A 23,156-nucleotide genomic window follows, 5' to 3' on the forward strand; every position below is an offset into this window, starting at 1 on the left:
TGTGACCCCCACGATGAGGGGAGAACTGGCTCCTGTAGGTTATTCTCTGACCCCTGCATGTGTACACACATCCGTCCTCCCTCACCCCAAAATAAATGCAAAAAAATTAAATGTCCACACAGGCCATAGGTTAGTGGGAGAGACACAGGCGTGGGGTCACTAGGCAGGAAGGGAGGGGCCATGTGGCCAACAGGGCTCGGGGGACTGTGCAGGAAGGGGCCGTTTCTCAGGACATCCACGCAGGACAGAGATGACGGGTGGTAATGGGAGCTGTTGACTGACAACTGCTGAACTCAAATGCTAGCTTGAGCACCTGCTGGCTACGGGGCCCCAGGACAAACACCGAGCCTGAGTTCAGCTTCCCCAGGTGTGGACTAAAATCTGGGTAGCATACGGATGCAGTCTGGCCAGGAGACCCCACAAGACAAGACTCAGGAGGAGGGGGCTGCTGGGAACCTAGCCTCTTCCTCACGACAGCATACGGCAGCCTTGCTGGGCCTGTTCCCATGGCCTTTCTTCGCTGGGCCTGGCGTGGGCTCTGCACAACTCGAGTGCCCCTACCAGGAGAATACGTTGCAGTCTTCCTCCTGCTTTGGGGCCCCTCCAGAGCCTGCAGGAACAGATGTCCCCTTTCTGCCCAAGCCTGTGGCTGGGTTGGCTCTCTAGCTGCTTCCAGGAAGCAGAGAGTCTGGGTGGAAATCTCTTGGCTTCCTCAGGGAGGCATGCTGTCATCCTACCGGCTTCCATCCTCCTCCCTATTGGTCGGGAGCGCTTGTCTCAGCATCTACTACAAATGCGCAAACACATTTGGGCCCTGGTAGGGCCCTGGTTCCCTTCAGAGAGGCTGGAGTGTGTTGAGCCAAATTTTATAAATGAGCTCAGGACTGCAGTCATAAAGGAGACAGGAGGGTGTGAAGAGAGGAAAGTCACACTGGAAAGCACCCAGGCCATGCTCAGAAACACAGAAGGAACCAGGTAGCATTTATTAGTCACCTTCTGAATGGCAAACACTCTTCTGTGCTCTGGAAATACAAAGCCATGTGGTAAGAAATGGAGCCTGGGGCCCAAAAGGTGGCTCAGTGGTTAGAGGCACTTTGCTGCCAATCCTGGCCTGAGTTTGCTTGCTACTCAGGAGCCACATGGTAGAAGGAAAAGAGAAATAACTCCTGAAATTGTCCTCTGATCTCTGTACATGCATGACCTACTAGACAGACAGACAGACAGACAGATAGATAGATAGATGGATAGATAGATAATAGGTAGGTAAGTAGGTAGATTAGATAGATAGATAGATAGATAGATAGATAGATAGATAGATAGATAAAATAAAACAGTAAAAAGAAAAGATGGTGCCTGAACCTGACCCCTGGGGTGAGAGGTCTACCCAATGTCCCTCCTCACTTCTCATTACATCCTGTCAAGCAGGTGTCGCTGACTCCGTGGGCAGATGAGATAAGACAGCTCCTGCCAGAGACCAGCCCTCATGGAGACTAGCTGGTCCTTAATATGGAGAGGTGGCCTCCTTCCCCATCCCCTGAGAGGAAGGGGTTGCTTTGCTCACGGGCGCACCCTCAAAAGGGAGCCACTGTCTCCAGTCACCCCATCCAGCAGGAGCTGGGGCTGTGAAAGCTGGTTCCAGCCCGTCTACACCGAGAAGGTGCTTCAAGGGAGGGCTGAAGGGAGAGAAGGGTGTTTGGTGGCAATTCAGTCCCTGGCAACATGGAGGGCGTGCGACAGAGTGACTGGGCTTTGGGGACCCAGGCGGTGGGGCCAGATCTGTGGCCCATCCAGGGCTGAGAGGTTCTCTGGGGTACAGGACACACGCCCCTAAAACTGAAGAAAAATCCCAGGCCATCTGGTGTGGTGGTAGTCCCAAGCTCACATTCAGACACAGGCTCTGCTCCAGGCCGGCTGTCAAGACTGCCATAACCTATCCAGCAGCTTAAATTTTTTATTACATTCATTTACTTATGGGGGTGGGGTGGCACGTGCGTGCTGCAGAACTTGTGTGGAGATCAGAGGGCGACTTGCAGCCTTCAGTTTTCTCCTTTTATCATGCGGGTCCCAGGGATTGAACTCAGGATGCCTTTACCTGCTATGCCAGCCCACTGACCCACAGCCTATGTTTTTAGAAGTGATGTAATCATAATTCTTGCACCCATTCCGCTCTTTTCGTGCCTGTTCCTTTTAAATTAGCCACAGCGTGATAAACACTAACTAATCGGAACTTTCATTTGTCTACTTATTTACTTTATTTGTGGGTATATGTGTGCATATGTGTTCATGTATGTGGGGTATACATGTATGACCCCTACATGCACATATATGCAGGGGTCATAGCTTAGCATTGATGTCTTCCTCATTTGCTCGCCATCTTATTTTTTGAGGCAGTATCTCTCACTGAACTTGCCATTTTGGTTATGTTAGCCAGAAAGCCCTTGGGACCAATCTAGCTGCCCAGAACCCCATCACACTTACAGACTTGTACCACCAAACCTAGATTCTGTTGTTGTTACACAAGGTCTTACTGTGTAGCTCCAGCTGGCCTGAAACTCACAGCATGGACCAGGTTGGTCTGGCATTCACAGAAATTCCCCTGCCTCTGCTTCCCAAGTGCTAGGATCAAAGGAGTGCACCACCCCACCGAGCCCCCCCACTCAAAAAAATCCCAATAAATACACGTGTTATTTTATTTTTTTAAAAGAAATCCCTCATCCTAAGAATGAAATGAAAATGAAGAAAAAGAAAAAAAAATTAAAAACCCAGGAATTCTGGGGGTGTATCCAGGATAGAGCACTTGCATAACATTCCCGGGCCCTGGATTCTGTACCCAGGCGCTAGAAAAGAAAACAAAGAGATGTGAGGCTTGTGATGGGGAAGCAAGGGGAGGACACCGCTCTGATCAGCCCCGTAGGAGGCTGTTCGGATAAAGGAGACGCGATCCCAGGAGAGGCCCGGCCAACCTCGGTGCTGCTCCCAGAGCGGTGGCACTGCAGGAAGCTGTTTCAGCAGGTATTCTCCAGGAAGCCACTGGAGGTCGGGGAAGGAGCTTGATCTGAGTGGCCGGGCTGGAGGGGAACGAAGGCGGTGGCGCTGCAGGCTGGGCTTCCACAGGCCGATGCAGACATGGAGGGTAATCCGGTGTCCGGGCCACTCACAGTTTGAGATTGCTGCAAGTAGCTGGCCCAGGGACGGAAAATCAAATTATGCTCAGGCTACCCCGCCCCCCCATCTGTCCGTCTCTGTCTCCGTAGGGTCTCAGGAAGCCCAGCAATCTGGAACTCACCAGCCATCTGCCTGCCTCTGCCTCCCTGAGGTTACAGGCATGCGCCACTGCACCTGGCTTCGACTGAACTCCTAACCTTCCCGTCTCTACCTCCCAAATGCTGCGATTACAGCCGTGTACCACACTCTGGCTTTGCGTGGCACGGAGGCTTCATGCCCGTTAGCCAAGCCCTCTGCCAACGGAGCACGCTGCGGCTGTTTGTATACCCTCATAGGTCCTCATGCTGTTCAGGGAGACGCAGAGGGTGTCAAGAGGTGTGAAAGGCCTGAGAGTCACCTCACCTGCAAACTGTCTCTTATGAGTTTGAAGCCCACGTGGTCTACATAGAGAGTTCCAAGTCATCAAGGGCTACAGGGAAAGGCCTTGTCTCAAAAACAACAGCCTCCTGTGCCTTCCTGGAGCAACGCAGGCACCCTAGACGGATGCACCCAACAGGTCTGCCGTACAGCCAGCACACTGTGAGCTAAGACAGCCTCGGTCTTCTTTTGATGGGCTCTCAGCTGACGCTCCCCACCGTGGCCCCTGAGACGTGAACTGTACTGGTCAGAGGCAACACTCGCCCTGTTTAAGGATGTTTACCATATAGATGGCCCCGGGAAGACAGTCCTGGACAAGAGATGAGGTGTCACCGGCAGATGTTCAAGCAGAGGGGCGACTTATTCATACCGCTGGCTTAATACTCGCGCTAAGCAGTTAATGGACCCAGTTTAAATAAGGTTCAACTCCTGCACTCATCTATCCGGCTGTCTCCGAACTGACGACGCTCAAGCCACAGTTGACTGCTCTGAGGAGTGGCTTCCTCTTGACCTCTCCTGGCCTTGCTGGATCTCAAAGGACATTTTCCCCCCCGGGGGATAGTGTCTATGTGTCCGCCTTCATGGGCACATTAGAATCAGCTGGGGAGCTGAGGCCTTCCACACTCTTAAGGCTTCAGGGGGCCCTCAGCCTGTTGTTGCCTCCAAAGATCTGAGGCTAGCTCTCCAGTTGTGACAGCTTCCACGCTGTCTAGGCTGGGCTTTCAGGTGAGTGACTCCCAGCCAGGCATAACAGGCCCTGGCTCTTCATGATGAGCTTGCGTTTGCTGGACTATACAGATCTGGACAAAAATTCCTGACTCTAGGAGTTGGGTGAGCAAGGGGAAAATAGTCCCCAACGAGTGTGCAGCGGAGGGAGTTGAAACACACACCCATGGACCACCCATGGGGTGTCAGTGGCCAGGTAGGTTCCCCCCAGGTTTCTGGGGGAGCTGCTGCCTGCTTAGGAATGTCCTGGTCCCCATCCCAGTCACGTCCACAGTGGCAGCTGTGGAGGTCAGAGACTCTTCAGGTCAAGGCTTGGCTGGGGTCTTAAGAGAGCAATTCCCACGAGCCCCAGGCTGCAGCAGGAACCTTCACAGCCTCCCGGAGCTCTTCCGGCTCAGAAATCCACCCCAGGCAGAGACAGCTTGCAGACGGGCTGAGGCTGCATCAGAAAGGGTGGGAACATTTTTAAAGTTTTTTTTTTTTTCATCGCGAAGTTAATTTTCAACAGAATATATATAGCGACATTTTAGACACGATAAAGTAGAGCCCACACACGCAGCCCACTCCTGCCTGGTCCCAGCGCCCACCAGCTTGCTTCCCGCCTGCCACTCTGATGGAGGCTGCAGAGAGCTGGGGTGGACCCTAGATCCCCGCAGGCCCGGGATTCGGATGGGGGTGCTTGTGCTAGCCCCTGCCATCCCAGGGGCGGAAAGGGGTCAACCCTACTCCTCTAGGAAGAGGAGGTGGCAGGTGACACTCAGGTGACCACAGCCGAGACATATCAGGCCAAGTGGCCCACGCGACTGCCGTCTCCACTCTTCCCAGACTCGGTTTACCTCAAATGCTGCTTCTCACGCAAGCTAGCTGTTCGACCTTGGCCTGCCACGTGGCCCCCATGGGGCCCAGTTTCCTCCTTGAAACAAGAGCACGTTCCAGCCGAAGCTTAACTTCCACCGAGCCAGCCTCCATCGTGCGGAGCCCAGAGCCCTCAGTTTCCTCATTTGTAGCCCGCCACCGAGTGTTAACTGCACCGAGTCTGCAGCTCGCTGAGGCCAGGCAGGGACACAGCAGGGACGCAGCTGTCTGTCTGCCTTCCGGGGACCTGGAGAGGACCAGAGCCCTGAACCCAGCCTCGGCCTAGGCATCCAGGCACCGCCCTCCTGAGCGTGGCGCAGGCGCTCGGGCTCCCGGCAAGGAAAGGGTGCGGGGCTGGGCTTCGGCCGGCCCCCGGGGGAGCGAGTGGGGCGGGGCCGCCGCGCCCGCCTCCTCCTCCTCCTCCTCCCGCCGCGCGGGCTCAGAGCGGCGGCAGCAGCGGCCGCGGCGACAGCTCCGGCGGCTCTCGCTCCGGCTCCCGTGTTCCCCCCCGCCCCACCCCCGGGCCCCGCGCCCCGACCCCGCCGCCGAGCCTGCCGGGGGGCCTCGCGCGCCCCCTCCGAGCCTCACGCTGAAGTTCCTGGCCGTGCTGCTGGCCGCGGGCATGCTGGCGTTCCTCGGTGCCGTCATCTGCATCATCGCCAGCGTGCCCCTGGCGGCCAGCCCCGCGCGCGCGCTGCCCGGCGGCCCCGACAACGCCTCGGCCGCCGGCGCCCCGGGCCCGCAGCGTAGCCTGAGCGCCCTGCACGGCGCGGGGGGCTCGGCCGGGCCCTCGGTGTTCCCGGGGGAGCCGGCGGCCAGCGTCTTCCCGCCTCCTCCGCCGGCCGGGCCGCTGCTCAGCCGCTTCCTCTGCACGCCGCTGGCCGCCGCCTGCCCGTCGGGGGCCGAGCAGGGGGACGCGGCGGGCGAGCGCGCCGAGCTGCTGCTGCTGCAGAGCACGGCGGAGCAGCTGCGCCAGACGGCGCTGCAGCAGGAGGCGCGCATCCGCGCCGACCGGGACACCATCCGTGAGCTCACGGGCAAGCTGGGCCGCTGCGAGAGCGGCCTGCCGCGAGGCCTCCAGGACGCCGGGCCGCGCCGCGACACCATGGCCGACGGCGCCTGGGACTCGCCCGCGCTGCTCCTGGAGCTGGAGGACGCGGTGCGCGCGCTGCGGGACCGCATCGAGCGCATCGAGGTGAGCGGCGCGCCGTCGGAGGGGGTGGGGCGCGGGGTGGGGCCGGCGCGCGCGGGTCCCGGGTCCCTGGGGGCTGCCGTCGGGTCCCCCGTAGCCTGTTCCTGGCAGGTACTGTGGGAGCATCCTGGTCTGGATCATGGGTGACCGAGGCACGCGAGTGGGAGAACGGCGTCCGCTCGCGGTGGGAAGTGACCGGGAGGCAGGCGTGGGGATGCTGATGCTTAGAGATGGGGATCTCCAGTTGGCCTTTTACCGGAACCCAGAGCAGCACCCGCGCCATAGTCTCCTACTCCTCTCAAGCCCAAGAGTGTTCCATTAGCGCCAACCTGAGCGCCGCTTCCCACTCTCCGGCCACGCCCAGCTTTTTATACCTGAAGCTCTGGGCTCTTGGGAGTCTGCGGATGACTTCCCTCCAGAGATCCACTCAGTTCCCTCCTCCTCCCTTTCCGGGACAGATGCAGGGGCAGTAGGGACCCTACTTGGGGTTGTGTGTGGCGTTAAGTCCTTGGATTGATCACACCTATGGTCTCCTCCCTCCCTACTACAAATTCCCGGTCTGGAGAAGTATGAGTGAGACAAACAGATTGGGCAGGACCAACAGCAAGGAGGCCTTGGCCATCCCCAGGCACGAACTGATTTCCAGACACTGGGTGTTCCGTGAAGGAGGGGAGAGACAGGGCAGACGCTATGGCGAGCTAAATGGGGGGGGGGGCATGCATATGGCTCCAAGTTCAATCTGAGGGTGCAGGTGGGAAGGTTATAGGCCGCACCCCAGGAGCTGCTCACACCCCCACCTTCAGGCATCAGGCCACAGTCTCCCTGCACCACCCCTAGGGCGTCCACTCCCCTCCTGGAGATGAGAAAATCCAACTCAGACCGCCTGAGCTGAGCGGCAGAGACGGAGGCCAGCCAGGCCAGCACCCCTCTTCCCTGCCCAGGGGTGAGGTTCCTAAAGCCAAGGACCAGACAAAAGCTTTAGTCTCCTCACCTGTAGGACGGTGATAATGTCTGTCTCACCGGCTGCTCCAGCTGCAAAGATACAGAGTATATAAACGGAGCAAACTCTGTCTTCTAGAAGACTGTACTAACGCGAAAACCACTTGATTTTTCCCTCAACTTTCCCTCACTGAGCTAGCCCTGGCACCACAGATGGCACAGGTGGCTCCTCCCACGTCTGTACCTGACAGGGCAGGGTTGACCCTGGCCCTGCTCCCTGGCACCTGGCTCTTGGCAGGGTGGGCTTCCCTGCAGTGGGCCAGCCCAAGCCTGAGGGATCCTGGCGGCTGGGACTTGGCAGCGGCTCAGCTTCCCAGGCTCGGGGAGCCCCGGCTTCCCCACATTCACCTTCTTGTTTGCTGAGGGCCTCGGACATGCAGCTGCTACCAGCTCTGATTTTGGAGCCTGGAGGCAGCCAGACCTCAGGTCACTCTGCACTCTCGTTGGGGACTCGTGCACATCTAGGCCGCTGGCTGGTTTCTCTCCTCTCTTCTCATCCAGGATGGGTAAAAGCCCCAGATCTGCGGGGTCCGCCGCCGTCGCCCTTGCAGTCTCCTGAGTTCACTCTTGCCAGTGTCCCCAGAGGTGATAAACTGAAGGGATTTTCCAGCCTTTGCCTTGCTGGCCCCTTTCCCCCCATCTCCAGGTCCCTCCACACATTAACACCTTCTCTAAGATTCTGTCCTCCCAGAGACCTTCCCTGACCATACCAGGACCCCACCCACTGCCACCACCACCCACGTGTGCACCTCCCCCTCCCCCACCACCCATCATGTACCTCTGGGTTACCCCTGCTCCTTCCAACCAGACCTGATTTCAACAAGTGGAGAAGTCAGGCTGGCCTTTTCCTCATAACCATGTTTGAGGACTTCAGGAAAAAAAAACAAAAAACATCTTTTTAAATGTATTTATTTTTATTGTTCACTGGAAAAAGTCAACAAGTTTGGGGAGAAACTTCTCAGTTAACCCCCCACTATTCCCCCTCCCCTTTTGCAGCCCCCTGATACCAGCCCACCCGCAGGCACAGGCCAGGGCAGAATCCCCATTCCACACCTCCCCCCCCCCATCATCCATCTGCCACTACTTGGCTCTGTGGCTGGGGATGGGTACAGGTTGCCTCTGATTCTTCTCTTCTGTGGGCTGTGGCAAAGTTGTTTGTTTCTTCTTTCGTCTGTTGAAGGGAGCCCTTAGCTGAAGTCCCAGGAGAGCCATTCCCAGGTCAGAGGATGTTGGCTTCTCTTGACTATGGCCAGGAACCACTTTCCAAGGGAGCCGGTCCACTTACATGGCATCTGGCCACCCTGGCGTATCTCAGGGTTGCCTTTTTTTGTGTTAGTTTATGTGTAGGATAAAGATTTTCCTTGACATCAACCCTGTCCTCTGCCGCTGCCCTGCCCCCATCCTGGAGCAGAGCCAGGGCGGAGAGCACCCTGATGGGAATCCCATCGGATGCTGGGTTCAGGGAAGCCACGCTTACTGATGTTCTAATAGTGATGGTCCGGATTACTAAGCACTTACCGTGCATCGGGGAACTTGACAGCATCTCATTTAATCCTCCCTTCACTCTGTGGAGGAAAAAAACCATTCCTTTCCTGCAGATAAACGAGACTCAGAGAGGTTAAAACACTGACTCCGGGTCACCCAGCATCAGAGCCTGGATTTGACCTATCGGTGTCTCCCTCCAGGGTCCTGCCAGGTTCTTCACGTTGACTCTGCATTCTGCAGGGGTGAGACATTTCCCACTTCCAAGACAGTGAGGACACAGAGGAGGGCAGTGCCCACCTCCATCTTTGGGTACTAAGTGGGAGCTTGGTGCTGGGCAGGCCTCGGAGGCTGGCCAGCTGGTGTGGAGGCTCCCCTGGGGCTGCCGGGAGCAGCTGGCCCTTCTTAGGTATGTATTATACATTAGCCCCTTCCTTCTGCCACGTGAAATAAGCCAGGCACGTTTCTTCCTCGGAAAGAGGAGACCTGAAAGCTCAGAGTCTGAGGGATGCAATACAGGCAGAGCTCTGCCCCTTGCCTCTGTTAGGGTTCCCAGGATTCTAAAGTCATCCTCAGCTACATAACAAGTTCAAGGCCAGCCTGGGCTCATGAAACTCCATCTCAAAAAAAAAAAAAAAAAAAAAAATTAACAAACCCACAGCAGACCAGATATTTCCTAGATACCTTGCCAGCTCTAAATGCCCCCCCTCCCCCAGGCAGGGGCAGCTGCACTGGGCTCACTTATTGCTCGGAACACTCCCTTTCCAGATCTCAGTTTACATGTCTGTAAAGTGGGCAAGCTGGACTCTGAAAGGCCCCTGACCCGAGCCTGTAAATTGCAGGCCCTTATCCTAGCAAGGAAGCCTGGCTTTGTAAATCTAGGACCTGCCACTGCCATGCTGTGACCTAACAAGACTTCTTGTGTCTGATCCTCAGTTAACGGGAAGGGACATCCCATGTCCTTTCAGAAAGCCTCCTGTCCTCCAAGAAAGAGAGGCCCTTCCTGCTGTCAGAAACACACTCCTTATTTCTGAGGTCTACCATATATCTGAGAACTGTAAGGGTTCACATGTCTCCCTTATAAAGGACATGAATCTCCGGTGGACAGGGCCTGGACAGAGATATGTGGGCACCCAGGGAAAGCACTCCTAGGGTGACAGCTAGAACCTTCTCAGGCCCCCAAAGTCACTGAGGTCCCCTCATTCTGGCCGTGGTCACCGCTGGTGGTTTTGCTTGTATTTGAACCTTGAGCGGTTCTGTTCGCGAGCCACGGGTCAGGTGTCCGTGGCAGCGCCCACTGGTCCCTGTGCAGGGGCACTGTCATCTGCTTATGTGAGGACGGACCTTCGGGTTCTCTCTGACGCCAGCGAGAAGCCGCTGTGAACACTGTGTGGTCTCCTTGGATGGCCACCAGCCCTCGTTTCTGCTGGCCCTGCCCCCAGCAGTGGGACGCCCGGGTGCCAGCAGGGACATAAATTTAGCATCGGTAGGTACTGTGACACATTTTCCCAAAGTGGCTGTGAGAGTCTCCACACCCACCCAAGAGCGAGCCTCGCCCACCAGGCCTGGTCATCTGCAAGCTTCCCCGAGCTAGTGGGTGTCAGGGAGTCGGGACTCTCATGGTTTAAACGTGTATGGTTCGGCTAATCCACGGTGTCAGGCACTGTTCCACTCTGGAGGTCTCCGTCCGTGGTGGGATAAGGTCAAAGGTTGAACTTAACAGGGCGTCCCCAGGATGGCTTGAGCGTCTTATTCCCCATTGAACCCTGAGGACAATGGTTGAGCTTATGTGTCTTCATGGCTTGACCCAGGAAGACTAGGATCAGAGAGACTTATATTGGGGTTGGGACAGTGGGTCCCCTATTTGCTGAGGACACCAGGGGAGGCTCAGCCTCCTCATGAGGGAGTGTGCACACGTGGCTCAGCTGGCTTTTCCATCCAGCCATGCAGCTCCAACCCCACCCCCCTCTTTCTCCTCAGTAAAGATAACGTTAATAGTAACGACTGCCCGAGAGCTGCTTGTGATATGCCAGACTTGGGTCCCGCCCTGCATCTCATCACTTGCACCCCAAATGTGGGACAACACAGCCTGACTTTCACAGATGGCAAACCATGAGGGGCGGGGGGCTTGCTGGTCAGCGGAGGGTCGGTGACCGTCAGGCCGACACCGCATCGCCACGGTGCACACCGCTGGATGAGCGAGGGAGTGAGGGCTCGGAAGCTTGGAACCCCGTTCCCTTCCTGGAGCACCTTGGCCCGAGCGGCAGGGGAAGCTGCCATCTGAGAGAGCAGGCGCTCTCTCGGCCAAGGATGGGGTGGGGCAGGAAGAATACTCCTGGCAGGAGGAACGCCGTGTGCTGGGGCCTCAGGACGAGAGGGCGCTGGGGTGCTGGGGGCACGGGGGCACGGGCACCTTGTTTGGAGTCAGCCGCCTCACCCCCGCCTTCTGCTGGCGTCACCTGATGTCTGGTAGTGCTGACTGCTGACCACCCTGCCTCGCTTTTCTCTCAATGCAGCCTGACGAATGGTTTCAGGGCTGCATGCAGAGAAAGGTGAGTCCTTTCAAGGCGGTATTTCTTTGTTTCTTTATTTATTTTTGAGCCGGGATCTCATGTACCCCAGGCTGGCCTTGAACTAGGTATGTAGCCAAGGATGACCTTAAACTTCTGACCTGCCTGACTCCACCTCCTGACGGGTCACACACAGCTTGTGCAGGGCCGGAGCCGTCCGCCGACCGAGCATCGTCTACAGTCTCCTTAAGACATGTCCCAGGCCCCCTGTGGGCTCCGAGATAATATTGCTCTTGTGCCTCAGGGAAATTGAGGCAGGCATCTTTCCATAACAAGCCACTCAGCTGGTAGGGGCAGGGGGCAAGCTGGCAGGACTCTCGGAGTATGTGCACAGTGGGGTGAAGAGGCCTACCCTGCTGTCCCCAGAACCTGAGCTGAACAGGTGAGGGAGGGGACAGGGCAGGGGGGCAGTGACCTGTGCATGGACCCAGAAATCTGGCCCTTCCTCTTACCCCGTCGCTTGTACGAGGCCAAGGCAGGTGGCTTTCCCGCTTCTTTCTGCACCTCGGCCATGTCGCACTAGCAGGACCCTCCTATGGGGTCCCAGCCTGCCTTTCTCATGGCCGCTGAGACCGTCCCTTTAAGCCCCGTAGCAGCCAGGGCAATATTACATACCCACTTGGCAGTAGAACAAACTGACACTCAGGCTGTGAGGGTTGGTTTGAGGAGTGGGCACAGGACTACTGTGTGAGGCAGGAAGCCCACCCTCTCTGAGCTGCAACACCCTGGTCTCTGACTCAGTCCTCAGGAGGGGAAAGAATCTGAGAAGTTTGCTGCATGTCAGCAATGCTGTCATGCTCCTGGTGGCCCCTGTTGAGTGCTAAGGAGTCCCCTCCCCCCCATCCCCATTAGCTTATGAGCGGCTGAGCTGGGCCTAGAACCCCGGGCTTTGGCTCTAGGCCCACATATGATAAACTCTACCACGGACTCTCATCAGCCCACCTGGAGTCCATCCCACCCCCACTTCCTGCCCTATCAGGCACTGAGTGGGGGATAGCGTGACATCATCTCTGCTGTCCCCCTGCCGTCTCAGGCTGGGGCCCACTTGGCATGAGGCCCGGAGCCCACGCCACACAGCCTGCGCTGTGGCAGATGGAAGCGGGATGGGATGGGGGCGTCGTGTTTCTCTGATTCACATGCTGGGGTGGGGGGAGGCTGTTGCCTGGCCCCCGGACCCCCTCCTCCCTGGCCTCCCGGTGCCACCAAACAGGAGCTTTGACAGAGGACAGCTTGTCCGCTCCCCTCCCCCAGCCACCTGTGTGTCCCCTTGAAGGAAGCAGCCAGACCCCCACAGTGTAAACAGTTCTATCCTGGTCACCCTAGGAGGGGAGGGAGGACACCAAGCTAGAGACAAGACAGTGTCTGTCAGCATTTTCTAACTACCCTGAGCCTCCAGGCACAAGCCCCACCCCTGGTCAAGTCAGGGACCGTTTCAGCCTCAGTGACCCAGCCCTGGCCTTGCTGGTCCTTTGCTTGGTGACACTGGGCATGTCTCTTAACCTTCTTGTGATGAGGGGACAAGCGTGCCCCTTGTATCAATGTGACCTGGGTCACAGGAGCTGCTGTGGTGATCGGTGATGTGGCCTCAGGCTGAAGAGGTGCAGGGTTCACCCTCAGCCTTGCTACTGTCCCTCATGAGCAGGGTGATGGCCTGGCACCATCATTCTGCCTATAAGCCGGGGCTCTGCAGCACCCCACGTGGTCAGGGCTGTGTCAGGCACAGGGAGAGAGGCCCACAGCCTGGCTGGGGGGGTGCGTCAGCCACAGTGTTTCAAGGGAATGGCTTGTGTCGAAAGACACCAGTGGGACACAAGCCCTAGCCACCCTTTGGACCTGTCATAGCAGGGAGGCTCAGGGGAAGTCACGGGGAACACCGGAGGGGTCAGACAGTTCTGCATCCTGCTCACTCCCACCAGCCACGGGCTCCTCTCAGAATCTGCCATAAAGCTTCCCCCCCCCGGGGGAGCCCTGCACCCTCTGTGTCCCGTCTGCCCCCCGGCTCTGCTGAGTGGCTCCCACGTAAGGTGTGAGGTTGCCTCAAAGGACTGGGGTCTTGGGCAACTTCAAAACTGCCTCTCACCTCTGCTCAGAGCATCTTCCCGATTTGTTCATTGACCAAACATGAATAAACACCTGTTGTGTGCCACAAGCATCTACTATGTTCTGTGGTCCTACTGTGTGTCCCAAGCACTGAAGATACAACCGAGCTTCCATGCTTGGGGCCTAAGCCAGGGTCCCAGGTATCACTGCCTGGACCCCTGAGGAGGGTGGAAACATTGAGCCTTGAAGAAGTTGGGGGGACTGCAGGGGATGAAGGAAGCTAGAGGAATTGTGACATCCAGTTTGGCTCTTCAAACCTCTGCTGACGCTTCTGTGGTGGGCTCACCAGTCTGAGCCTGTGGCCTTGCCTGCCCGACTCAGTTCCGCCCAGTTTAAGACAGGACAAAGAGGACTCTGACCGTGGGCCTCATCCTGGGCTGGAGAGAGGGTGTCAGCCTGCCTCGGGACACCCTGAATGCGAAAGACACTGGCAGCCAGCAGGCTCTGTTTACTGGTGTTTGCCACATAATCCACGCCAGAACGGTTCCAAGATGATTACTGTAGTTGTTTCAGGAGGAAACAAGTTCCGAATAGTCTACAGGCTTTCCTAGCATCCTACAGCAGCTGGGTGTCAGTCCTTGGCTGTCACTTGAGTCTGGGATTGTTCCCACAATCCCAAGATGACGCTACTAGAGTCCCATCCAGACGACCAGGCCTCAGCCTCGAGTGTGTCCTGGGAGGCCACAAATGGCCATAGCAGGCCCTGCTCTCAACTATGTCCCAACTTGTGCCCCAGGGCCCAGGCATAGAGGGCTGTAGAAGCTCCCAGTGTGGTCCTTCCCCACTGCCAGGCTATGTTTGTGCGAGTCCTCACAGCGTGCAGGCTCTGTCTGTGTAGGCTGCCTGCCATCGCTACCAGAAGCTAGGCTCACCTGTGATGGCGGGCAGGTCAGTGGCTCCTCCGTGTGACATCACCGCCCTTCCTTTTCCCTCTGGAGCAGCAGGAACTCCCAGCCCGTGGGAACCTCTCCTCAGCGCCTGCCCCAGCTGTGCCCACTGCCCTGCACTCCAAGATGGACGAGCTAGAAGGCCAGCTGCTGGCGAAGGTGCTGGCGCTGGAGAAGGAGCGTGCTGCCCTCAGTCACGGCAGCCACCAGCAGCGGCAGGAAGTGGAGAAGGAGCTGGATGCCCTGCAGGGCCGTGTGGCCGAGCTGGAACACGGTAGGTCCCAGGATGTAGATGGCTGAGCTGCCAGGCCCTGGTATCGGGCTGCATCTTCCAGAGAGAGAGAGAGAGAGAGAGAGAGAGAGAGAGGCTGTGGGACGTGAGCGGGACAGCCTGCTGGGGAATCGCTGTCACTTTCAAAGTTACCGCTGACAATTGTCATCTCTGGCTCTGCTGGGCCCGGGCGCTGGCTGTGTAATGACACACTGGCTGATTTAATCTTTGCTCACTGCAGGGCTTTTCACAGGTGAAGACAGTGAGTTTGAGAGAGGTCAAGCGATTTGTCAAAGGTCACACAGCTGGTAATTGGATAGTCTAGACGTGTGACCAGATCTCTTAGACTCCACGCCATGCGATTAGTGGTCCACAATTAGGGCTTTGAGTGATCCGTCGGCCTTCCGCCGTGTGTTTAACCTTCAGCCTGGCGACTGCTAGGGGTCAGAGAATCGTAAAGGACAGCGTATAGGTGTAAGTGTCAGGAGCCCCTGGGTTCCAAGTCTGTCCCGGGCTTGCTCTACTACCTCGAAAGGCCTCGCTGTCTTCACCTGAGAGACGGAGGGGCGGGATTAGGGACTTAGGAGCTCTCATGGGCCCTAAATGGGGGAAGCTGGGACATGGCTTAGATGTGGGACAGAAATTCAGGAGAAACTCAGGTGACTTCCTGGAGGAGGGGTCTCGAGCCAGCTTTGGGGAGCAGAAGCAGAAAGTACTGGTGGGAGCCAAGGGAGCATGCTGGGTTCAGCTGTAAGGAAGCAGGGGGCCTGGGGCCCTCCAGGGAGGCGCCCAGTTGAGTGCTTGAACTGTGGCAGCGGCCTCCATCCCCCTTCAGTCTGACTCCTGCCCCTGCACACCAGCACCCCTTCCCCAGGACCAGCGGAAGTGCCTCCTCTCCTAGCTGACTGCAGGACAGAGGAGGAAAATCATGGTGGGGTCCCCACACACATCACCTTCCATCCCGGGGCTCCGCTCCTGTCTCTAAACGGAGCTGAGTCTTCGACTCTCTGTTCAAATCTCAGCCCTGCCGCTTACTTTTGTGTGACCTTGAGAAAATAACCTCTTCGTGCCAAGGCATACCGAGGAAACGAGGACCATAACAGTGCCTGCCTCGTGCACATGCGAGGAGCCGGCCTGCCGCGCACGAACAGCTGCAAATAGTCCCGATTGTAGCTAGTGTCCGACCTGTAGGCCTCCCAACCCTCGCGGTGCGGAATGGAGAATGTTTCATCCGCCCATTTTACTGAAGAAATGGAGGCGCCAGGAGGTTGCGTCACAGGTCAGAAAGGAGTGATGGTGAGATCTGAACTCAGGGCATCCGAATTTGGGAGCCCCTGGGCCTGTCTGAGTCACACCTCTCAGCCTGGAGGCAAAAGAAGGCCCTTGATACACCCCCCCCACCCGCCCTGCGGGTGGCCTGCAGCCACCAGCCCTCCTCGTGCTGTGTCCACTGACCCCGCCCTGTCCCCTCCAGGGTCCTCGGCCTACAGCCCCCCGGATGCCTTCAAGCTCAGCATCCCCATTCGCAACAACTACATGTACGCACGCGTGCGCAAGGCGCTGCCGGAGCTGTACGCCTTCACCGTCTGCATGTGGCTGCGCTCCAGGTCAGGTGGCTCCGGGCAGGGCACCCCCTTCTCCTACTCGGTGCCCGGGCAGGCCAATGAGATCGTGCTGCTGGAGGCCGGCCCCGAGCCAATGGAGCTGCTGATCAACGACAAGGTGGGCGGAGCTTAGGGATGAGGGGCAGGGGGCGGCTGGGCTCCGGTTCCCAAAGCAGTGCCCTGGGCTACCCAGGAGCTGAACGTGGACTGACACTTTCATCCTCTTGTTCGCCGTACTCGGCACACATTAAACACCTACTGTGTGCCACGTTTGGTTCTGGGAATACAGACAATGCAGACACAGGGCTGGCTAAAGAAAGGGGAACAGAGAAAGGTGTCAGTAACAGGTCATCCAGTTAGAGCCCAGTCTTCAGGCATAGGTACCCCGAGCCCTGTGTATCAGACTCCATTCTGAGGGTAGTGCTTGAGTCCTGGCTGTTTAATGTGTCCACTGGGTGATCTCATCTACCAGCCTTTGCCTCCTTTTCCCCATCTGTCATGGGCTCCAGAATTTTCTTTTTTACTTTTACTGTTCTGCCCCTAGGTCGCCCGCTGTCTGTCCAGGTCACCCAAGACTAACGCAGGCCTCCCAAAGCTGCCTCCTGCCTGCCACTTTTTTTCAGCCTAGGGGATGCAGAGGTTTTTTGAGATCCCCTGGAAATGCAGATACCACAGGTCATGTTCATCCGGGACCAGCCCACAAGCTATGCAGCTAGGGGCCCCGCTGGGTGTCCGGGAGACAGTGGCCCAGGGGGTCAGTGTGTTGCCCTGAGGTTCCCAAGGTCGCCGCGGTGACCGGGCTCCGTGTGGAGAGGGCTGTCCTGCCCCCCTCATCCCTGTCTGGCAGAGGGTAGCGCTAGGCTCGCTAGTTGGAGATTTCAGCACCCTGGACAGGGCGCCGCTCCGGCGGCCTTTTTCCTGCCTCTGCGCCTTCGCTCCACTGAAAGCACCAGGTTTGCCACCCACAGCGGATTCCACGTCCTTCTGGGCTGGCTTTTGTCGCCACATTCCCCTCCCCCTGGGTCTCCCCTGCAGCTCCCAGACTTTTTTTTTTTTTTTTCTGTCGGCTGTCTCAGAGCTCTGACAAAATACTTGACCAAAGCAGGGTAAGGAAGGGTTTGTCCTGGCGCACAGGTTGGAGGGTCCACTTCGTCTTGGAAAGGCGGGGCGGCAGAGGCGGCTGCAGCTGTCAGGGCCTGTGAGGAGTGTGAGGAGGCTGGTCACATTGCAACCACAGTCAGGAGGCAGAGCGAGACAGAGCGAGGCGAATGTGGCTGGCTGGCGTCTTGTTTTGAGTCTGTCTGGAGCTCCAGCCCGTCAGCCACATTTGGGGTAGGCCTTTCCTCAGCTGGATCTCTCTAGAGACCGCCTCAGGAGTAGTAACGCATGTCTCCTGTGTGACTCCAAATCCAGTCAGGCTGACGGTGCAGATAAACAGACACAGGCAAGGTTGTCCCTAAAGCCTTGCTCCCCCAAGCGGGCATTATTTGTTCAAGGCCGTGCCCAGATCCACATGGTAATGGGTTTGGAATGGAGCCTGACGCCCAGCAGGCATCAGAGAAGACCGCATGAAGTCGTGATCTCAGAGCATTTGTCAGATAAAGGAGCCGTTTAAAGCCACAGACAAGCAGCGTCACCTCACAGACCAGTGCCCAGCCATCACCAGCGCCTTCCAGAGCACTACGAGCAGGGTTCCAGCTCCAGTTTAGGCTCATGATTGATTAGCCATGTCTGCCCCTTGGGTCCAGGAAGAGGTAGTGACTGTGTATTCTCTCTCCTACTTTACAAAGGAGGCCCTGGAAGGAAAGAACTCCCTTCCCAAGGTCAGATAGAAGGCTGATGGCAGACACTGGGACCCACCCAACCTCTGAGTCCAAGGCTCATTCTCTCCACACTAGTGAATGAGCCCCACTATGTGCTGGACGCTGTTTTAGGTGTGCAAGGGAAATGGGTTTGTGGACACTCTCCCTATCATGTGTGACTTTGAAGCCCTGAAAACAGAAAAGACAGTCCCAGTGACCTGAGGGGAGCTGCTTGGTGGGGGTCCTGTGGGATGAGGGGAGACGATGGTTGGAATTCAAGTCAGGCCTTGGATTCCATCCATAGAGGAAAGAAAGCCATAAGGCTGGCTGCCTAGCTAAGCCATCCCACTCCTCCGGCCTTGGGCCTCTCACACGGCTTTGGGTCCTGTGTCCAGGTGGCCCAGCTTCCCCTGAGCCTGAAGGACAGCAATTGGCACCATATCTGCATCGCCTGGACTACGAGGGATGGACTGTGGTCTGCATACCAGGACGGAGAACTGCGGGGTTCTGGGGAGAACCTGGCAGCCTGGCACCCCATCAAGCCACATGGCATCCTTATCCTGGGCCAAGAACAGGTAAGGCTCAGGGAGAGTGCATCAAGTCATTACTGCACCCGCTACGGGGTCCCTGAGAAGGGAAATAGCAGTGAGCATCCTGTCCGAGCCGCCAATTTGCAGATGGGCGGCTGAGAGCTAAAGTGGTGGGTGGGGCTGGAACCTGGGATGAGTCCTTGCTAAAGCAGGACGTGAACCTTGAAGGTGAGGCTAGAGCCTTGGGTGGGGCTGGAACCTTGGATACCAGGCTTTGAAGAGACAGTGCCTGGTTCGATTGTCCCCTCATTCCATCTCTCTCTCCTTTCTTTGTTGCTCTCTTTGCTCAGGATACCCTGGGGGGCCGATTTGATGCCACCCAGGCCTTCGTTGGTGACATTGCACAGTTCAACCTGTGGGACCACACCCTGACACCTGCCCAGGTGCTGGGCATGGCCAACTGCACTGGGCCACTGATGGGCAATGTCCTCCCCTGGGAAGATAAGCTGGTGGAGGCCTTTGGAGGTGCAAAGAAGGCTGCCTTTGATGTCTGCAAGGGGAGGGCTAAGGCATAAGGGGCCACCTCGTCCAGGGCCCCTCCCTTGCCTGTCACCTCGGGGACCTTGAAGGGGCACTTCCCTCCTCAGCCTGTCCATGTGCTGGCCTTCCCCTCCAACCCCCTGACCCCCAGCTGTACCTCCCATTTCCCCTTAGGGGCACCCACACCTCCAGAATGTCCTGCCCTGGATGGATGTCCCCCCAGCCACCTGGATAGGGACCAGTATCTCAAGTCAATTGGTCCAACCTAGGGGAGGAGAGACAGTCCCACCTCATGGCAATATGTTGGTTTGGCCTCTCCCCTCACATGCTGTCCCACCAGTCATGTCGGGTCTCACTAATCCCAACAACATCCCCTGAGGAGTTGTGGGTAGAGGTGGCCTTTGACCCTTTCATCCCCTATGCTTCAACATAGGCCTACATCAAGCTTGAAGGGATGCCAGAGATGTATGAGGTCCTCTGTCTTCCTCAGTTGCCCACAGGGGCTGTAGGGTCATCATGCCCTCTTTCCCCCTCCCTCCCCTCAAACAGTTTCATTGTGTCAACGTTGTGGTTTGAATGTCGGTTCAATGTCAGTTCAGGCTCCACCTCAGCTGCCAGGAGTTCCCTTCCCAGCTCCTACCCTAACAGCTAGGGACCAAGACCTTGGAGGCCAAAGGGCTGTAATCACCCCCTGTGCCCATTGGCAACTTTGCCCATCAGCATGGTTGTCCCCTCCGTGCCCAAGACAGGACCTGGGTCACTCTAGCCTCGCCTGAGAGATCCAAAGCAGAGCTACTGTGACCAAGGAGACACTGGCCCAGCAAAGCCTGGTGGGTTAGCCACCGTAACAACTCCTGCATGGCCCTGGAAAGGATGGAAGATGCCAAGGGGGAGAGTGGAACACTGAGTAAGGGAGAGGACCTCTTAGTTCCTGTGACTTGCTGTGTGGCCTTCTGTAAGAACCAACCCTCTCTGGCCTGGCTTTCCTCCTTTCTGAGCCGACGCCGTAGTGTTGGTTACTTCTGAGAATGCTGCTTTTGGAACACGAGATGGGCCGTGACATCTGGTGGACAGAGAAGGCAACCTGAAGGCCCAGTGACTTAGCCCAGAAGGTTCTGGAACTGGATAGCAGATGGGATCAGGCTAGGCATGTTAGGCTCACAGCTGGCTCAGAGGGTCAGGATCAAGGATGAGGTTCAAGGCAGAGCAGACACACATAAGCATCAGCTCCCGTTGGATCCATTGCCCTTGCCCTTCTGAGAGTGTCTGAGCTGGTGGCTTCCTGGTCCCTGCCTGTGAGTCCTTGCCAGCTCCCCCAGGAACCCCAAAGAATGCCAGAGCTGAGAGAGACCATCCATTGTAAGCTTTGCTTGTGGAAGATGGGAACAAGCTGGGAGAGGGCATTTAACTTGTCCAGGATCAAACAGCACAACACGGTGGGCCCAGGGCTTCTGAGTCTTTTCAGTGCCCTCCCCTGTGTGCCATGGTGTCTGTCCTTGAGTGTCTTTGAGCCCAGCCTGTAAGTGTGCAGGGAGATGTTTGAGGGGATACATGCTTTCTCACAGGGCATCGGAACAGTCTTTATGGCACACCCAAACACATCGGCAGCCTCGGGAGGTAAGGAAAAGAACCCGGACAGAAAGACAGCTGAGGATGCTGATCCTCTCCCAAGTGTGGTAGTGGATGCTGGCTGAACCAGTGGGTACTGGTGCCTCCTGCCCCACCCCCCACTCTTGTCCCTGTCTGTGCTCTCCATGGCCACTCAGCCCGAGACATGACGCAGGAGTGGGGGAGGCTGCAGCCCGTGCCAGGGAGGGAAGCATGTCCAAGACTTGCCTCTGGCCTGCAGATCTGTGTTTCCATTTTGAGAGCAGCTATGCGGCTCAGCACCTCCATCCCCATCCCCTGAAGACAGTTGCAGAGACTTCACCCAGACCTGCCCAGATCCCGGTTGCCCAGTAACAGCCAATGACAACAGCCCCAGTGCTGGGTCAAGTGTCTGTCTTGACGAAGGTTGTTGCTGGGTGACAGCTGGATTCGGAACTTAGACCTCGGGGACTCTGAGCCTCACCAGGCTCTTGCTATTGTTCTAAAAGAGGCAGCTTTAGAGGAGGCCTTGGGAAGACAGTCTCAGGAAGGATGTAGCAGAAACTGCCTGGTCATTTGAGCCCACCAGACATACCACCCCAATCCTCTCTGCTCTGTCACGGTGGTGATGAGAAATGACACCTCAGCCACATCTCTGTCTGGTCACTTTGTCCCACTGAGCTGGCAGTGTCCTAGCACCCAGGAAAAACCCCTTCTACCTGCTCCACATCTGCACAGGTGAAGACAGCAGATAAGCCTGGGGCTTCCTAAGCATTAATACTCAAACATCCACAGCCAGAAAGGCCCTGGTTAAATGCCAACCCCATAGCCCAGGAGGCGGGGGAGGGGGGAATGGAGGCGCTGGGGCAGGGCTCTGAGTATGGCTCACTGGGGAAGGGGCTGACTTTCTAGTTCCAAAGCCCCCACCTGCAGCTCCCAAGCACAGCCAACAAGACAGCTGTGACCCCCAGCTGCCCCGATGAAGATAGAACGAGGCTTGTTAGACAGCCTTAAACACTACGACTGCACAGAGCGCTGTATCCGCACCATCTGCTTCGTTCTCCAAGCACGGTTACAAAGCCAGGACTGTTCTTAGCCTTGTGATGCAGGAGGCAAGGATGCACCTCAGAAAGGTAAAGCATCATTTGGCCAACTGGCAACAGCGCGGATTTCTATTTGGAGACAGGTTACAATTACAAAGGACTGTGCCACCTGCTTCACGGTGCAGAAGGAGCAGAGGCGGGGTGTGGGGCTCAGGGCCATTGAGGGGTCTCTCACCTCCGCCCAAGCTCAAGCTGAGCTGTAGTTTTCAGGGCAAGAAAGGAGGATCTCTGGAGTCTGGTCAGGAAGGCAGGGCGGAAGTGATGCTTCCTCCCCCTGTTCTGGGCAAGGCCTATGTCAGGTGCTCTAAGCTGTTCGCTGCCAGATTCCCCACCTTTGAACATGTAGTGACTAATCCCAAGTCCCAAGGGACCATCTCACCACGGATACTCGTGAATGGGGACCACAGACTGAGGCAGGAGAATCTGTGCGAGGGAACTCAATCCTTGTAGATGAGGAAGCTGAGGCCTGGCCGGGGAGTGCAAATAACCCTTGAGGCTTCTCCAGAACACACAGTGGCCCCTCTCTTCCCCCCAAAACTGGGTCTCACCTACAAGTCCCAGCACCTTTGGCCTAAGAAAACCCGAAGAAAGGTCTCCTCCCAGATGAGGGACTACTGTCCTCGCCCCTTAGCTCCAGCTGCCTGCCACCAAGATCCCACCCCCAACCCTATCCCCTGTCCCTGTTGGGTGGAGAATGGGGCGCCTTCCCAGGCTGAGCAGTGAGCATGTGAAGTTGTGGGACACTGTGAAATGAGTGCCCTCCACTGCCCTCCCTCCCCACTTTGCTCTCTTTTGTATATAAGTGACATGAGATGCTTTGTATATGTGTGAGTGTGTGTGTGATCTGTGTCATGGTTTTTTTGTTACCATTTTTGTTTTTGTAAACTTGAATGTTCAAAATAAACACCTGGTTTACTCGGAGGAGGCTCTTCTTTAATGTGGGAGGTTCGGGACGGGGGGAGGGGAGCCACCTGCCCCACCCCCACAGAGCAACATCTGCCCCTAGCCTCCCCCAAAGCCTCACCCAACCATATATATAGCCCTCTACCTGGCCAGACCAGTTCCACCGAGTAGGCTCAGACATAAAATTTCCAAGGATTTCCGAGGAAGGCTGCAGAGAAGCAAGTCCCACGTGGAAAGCGCCCCAGTTCTAACTCGGCTTTGGCCTCATTCCCAACACCCCTTCCCCACCTGTGCCCCAGTTCCAGGATCCGGCTCCCTGCCCGTTGCTTAGGACCCAGTCTTCCTGAGTCACACGCCCAGACCCCCAGAGAGCTGCATCTCCTGTGGTGGGGGCCTTAGGAGGTCTTCCAGGAAGGAAAAGAC

General features: G+C 57.1%; 1 protein-coding gene across 1 annotated transcript; it reads left to right on the forward strand.

Annotated features, from left to right (window-relative positions):
* The first annotated feature begins 396 nt into the window (after positions 1–396).
* On the forward strand, positions 397–22,751 carry Nptxr (neuronal pentraxin receptor). The gene is made up of 7 exons (XM_021652417.2): positions 397–653; positions 4,251–4,308; positions 5,450–6,358; positions 14,448–14,667; positions 16,139–16,386; positions 18,466–18,645; positions 18,951–22,751. Exons 1-7 carry the CDS (start codon positions 397–399, stop codon positions 19,173–19,175), a joined length of 2,097 nt encoding a protein of 698 aa, XP_021508092.1. The 3' UTR covers positions 19,176–22,751.
* Positions 22,752–23,156: the final 405 nt, after the last annotated feature.

This window comes from Meriones unguiculatus, chromosome 8 (genome assembly GCF_030254825.1).
Source record: "Meriones unguiculatus strain TT.TT164.6M chromosome 8, Bangor_MerUng_6.1, whole genome shotgun sequence".
Taxonomy (NCBI): Eukaryota; Metazoa; Chordata; class Mammalia; order Rodentia; family Muridae; genus Meriones; species Meriones unguiculatus.